The 3,231-nt window shown below is 35.5% G+C and overlaps 1 protein-coding gene across 1 annotated transcript; it reads right to left on the bottom strand.

Moving 5' to 3' along the window:
* Positions 1–1,675: 1,675 nt before the first annotated feature.
* Positions 1,676–2,266, bottom strand: LOC127102570 (secreted RxLR effector protein 161-like). Its single transcript, XM_051039924.1, has one exon. The coding sequence runs from the start codon at positions 2,264–2,266 to the stop codon at positions 1,676–1,678; it is 591 nt and encodes a 196-aa protein (XP_050895881.1).
* Positions 2,267–3,231: the final 965 nt, after the last annotated feature.

Here is a 3,231-nt window from a genome sequence, read left to right on the forward strand (position 1 = left end):
ATCAAAATCAACATTAAAATATTCCATAATACGAGTGATGAACCAAGCATGTGGAAGAGACTTAAGCTTGGTGGCGTGAGTCATCATATGGTGAAGAATGAGATGTGACCAATTAAGCGTAATGTCATTCTTAATAGCATACAAGGCTTGCATTTCCATACCGGTAATAGTGCAATGATTGGAATTTCTAGGAATTATAACATATACAAAAAAATAATGTAGTAATCTATCATTGATAAAAAAATATTGCAGCACTCCAAAAATCGTTTGGTGGTTCTTCCCCACCATGTGATTCAACCCTTTTTTCATGATATTCTCCTTCTGATACCCTACTCAATCCAAAATAAAATTCTATTTTATTATAATCATTCCATTCTTCATCCTCCGGATCATATAACATGTGACCACCTGAGGGAATGTCCAAAAATTTACCAAGTCTCTTTGGGGTCAAGGCAATATTTTCCCCTCTAACATGTGTAACAAATTTTCCATTCTCAATGGACATGTTACAGTAAAACATTCTCACTAAATATGGATAGCAATGTCCAGAAGAAGTGATAAGTTCCCCTAATCCTAGAGAAATTAATTTATCTTGAAAATTAAAACATTCTTCAGGAAAGGAAGAAAGATCACCGTATTTGGGAGTTTGAACTGTCTTCTTTTGATAAAACTTTTGATATCTCTTCAATTCCTCTGGGGTGTGGTCTTTGAAGTAATGTTGAACATCCATGGATGAGGATGAAGCATTTTCTTTCCCTTTTCTAGCAGCTCCAGCTTTCCTCTTCAGTTTTGATGCCATGAGTAAAGGTTTGGAGATGATGGAGATAAGTTTTAATGAAGGTTTTGGGTGATTTGGAGAAGATGAAAATTTTAAGGTGAGAGCACAAAGGAGGAAGATTATGGCTGCTAGGGTAAAGTGAGGTTCTGGAAAAAATATTGGCTTTTAAATGGGAGAGAGAAGGGATGTGATTGGACCAACCAAAATAAAAGAAAACATTAAGTAAGTCTGAACGCGCAGGGGTAAATCGATTTACCCCACAGGTAAGTTGATTACCAAACGGCCAGAAAGCACACAAAAAAGGAAAGTTTCAGGGGGAAATCGATTTACATCATGGGTAAATCAATTTAACCAGTTCAAAAAAATGCCATAAACAAAAAAAAATGCCATTGTTTCAAGTGGAAATCGATTTACATCATGGGTAAATCGATTTACCCAGTGAAATAAACTAAAACAAATATATCTTTAACAAAGTTTCATGCATGTTACACATAATAATCATGTATGAGAAAGGAGTAGAAGTAGAGAGCCATGAAATAAATTGCAAAAGTAAATAGTTGAGTTAGAAACGTATGTGCACCTTTGATTATTGATGTAACATAACCTTAGTTGAATAAGCTATGTGTCTTTTTCTTCCAAAATTCCAAGTTCTCTTCGGATTTTGTAGAAAGGTTCTCGTGCCAAAGGTTTTGTAAAAATGTCGGCAAGTTGATTATGAGTATCCATAAATGTAACTTTGACATCTCCTTAAAGCACATGTTCACGAAGAAAGTGATTCTGAATGTTAATATGTTTGGTTCTTGAGTGCATGACCGGATTCTTTGTAATATTTATCGCACTTGTGTTGTCACAACATAGAGGAATGCATCTAAGATCGAGTCCGTAGTCACAGAGTTGTTACTTAAGCCAAAGTATTTGAGCACAACAGCTACCTGCTGCTATGTATTCTGCTTCGGCAGTGCTAAGAGAAACACATGCTTGTTTCTTGCAAGCCCACGATACTAATGCATTTCCAAGAATGTGACATGTACCACTAGTGCTCTTTCTATCAGTTTTACTTCCTGCATAATCAGCGTCAGAATAACCAACTAAATTGCAAATACTACCTTTAGGATACCATAGTCCAACATTTGTTGTCCCTTTGAGATACTTCATGATCCTTTTAATGGCTATGAGATGTGATTCCTTTGGATTTTCTTGAAAGCGAGCACATAGACAAACACTAAACATTATGTCAGGACGGTTTGCCATCAAATATAACAATGAGCTAATCATACCTTGATACTTTGTGATATCAATTGAAACACCCGATTCATATTGATCAACATAAGTTCCGGATCCCATTGGAGTAGACATAGCCTTGCAATTATCCATGGCGAATCTCTTCAAAAATTCTTTGCAATACTTGGATTGGTTGATGAAGATGCCATCCTTTAGTTTTTTAGTTTGGAGTCCGAGAAAATAGTTCATCTTATTCATCATGGACATTTCGAATTCTCCTTGCATCATTGATGAAAATTCTTCACACATTTATTTGTTTGTTAAGCCGAAAATGATGTCGTCAACATAGACTTGAACCAATAAAGTGTTATATTTCCTTTTCTTAATAAACAAGGTCTTGTCAACTTTACCTTTTTAAAATCCCTTTTCACAAAGAAAATTGCTGAGACGATCATACCATGCTCTTGGTGCTTGATTTAGGCCATAAAGAGTTTTCCTCAACTTTAAGACATGTGAAGGATTCTTGAAGTATTCAAAGCCCTGGGGTTGTTTGACATAGACTTCTTCGTTGATGTAGCCATTCAAGAAGGCACTCTTGACATCCATATGGAATAACTAAAAATCTAATGAACATGCATAAGCAAGTAATAAAATGATAGCTTCTAACCTTGCAACCGGAGCGAATGTTTCTTCAAAATCAATGCCTTCCTCTTGATTGTATCCTTGGGCCACCAACCTTGCTTTGTTTTGAACCATTATACCATTCTCATCAAGCTTGTTCTTAAACACCCATCTGGTACCTATGATGTGTTTATCACTTGGCCTAGGGACAAGTTCCCAAACTTGATTCCTTTAGAATTGGTTTAACTCTTCTTGCATAGCAATTATCCATTGGTCGTCAGCTAAAGCTTCATCAACTTTGGAAGGTTCAATTTATGAAACAAACGCCATATTCAAGCATGCATCTTTGAGATTTAATCTTGTTGTAACGCCTTGATTAATATCACCAATGACTTTATGAATTGGATGATCCCGATGAGTTCTTCATTCCTTAGGTAGATCATTTTCATTTGTATTTTGTTGATATTGCTCATCTTGATGTTTTGGTTGATATCATTGTTTCCACTTGAAGTATCTTTTTTAGGAATTTCTACAATATCATCATCATTATCACACAAAAGAATATCCTCCTTGGAGGGGTTAGTTTCATCAAACATAACATGCATAGATTC

Source organism: Lathyrus oleraceus, chromosome 7 (genome assembly GCF_024323335.1).
Source record: "Lathyrus oleraceus cultivar Zhongwan6 chromosome 7, CAAS_Psat_ZW6_1.0, whole genome shotgun sequence".
NCBI classification, from domain to species: Eukaryota; Viridiplantae; Streptophyta; class Magnoliopsida; order Fabales; family Fabaceae; genus Lathyrus; species Lathyrus oleraceus.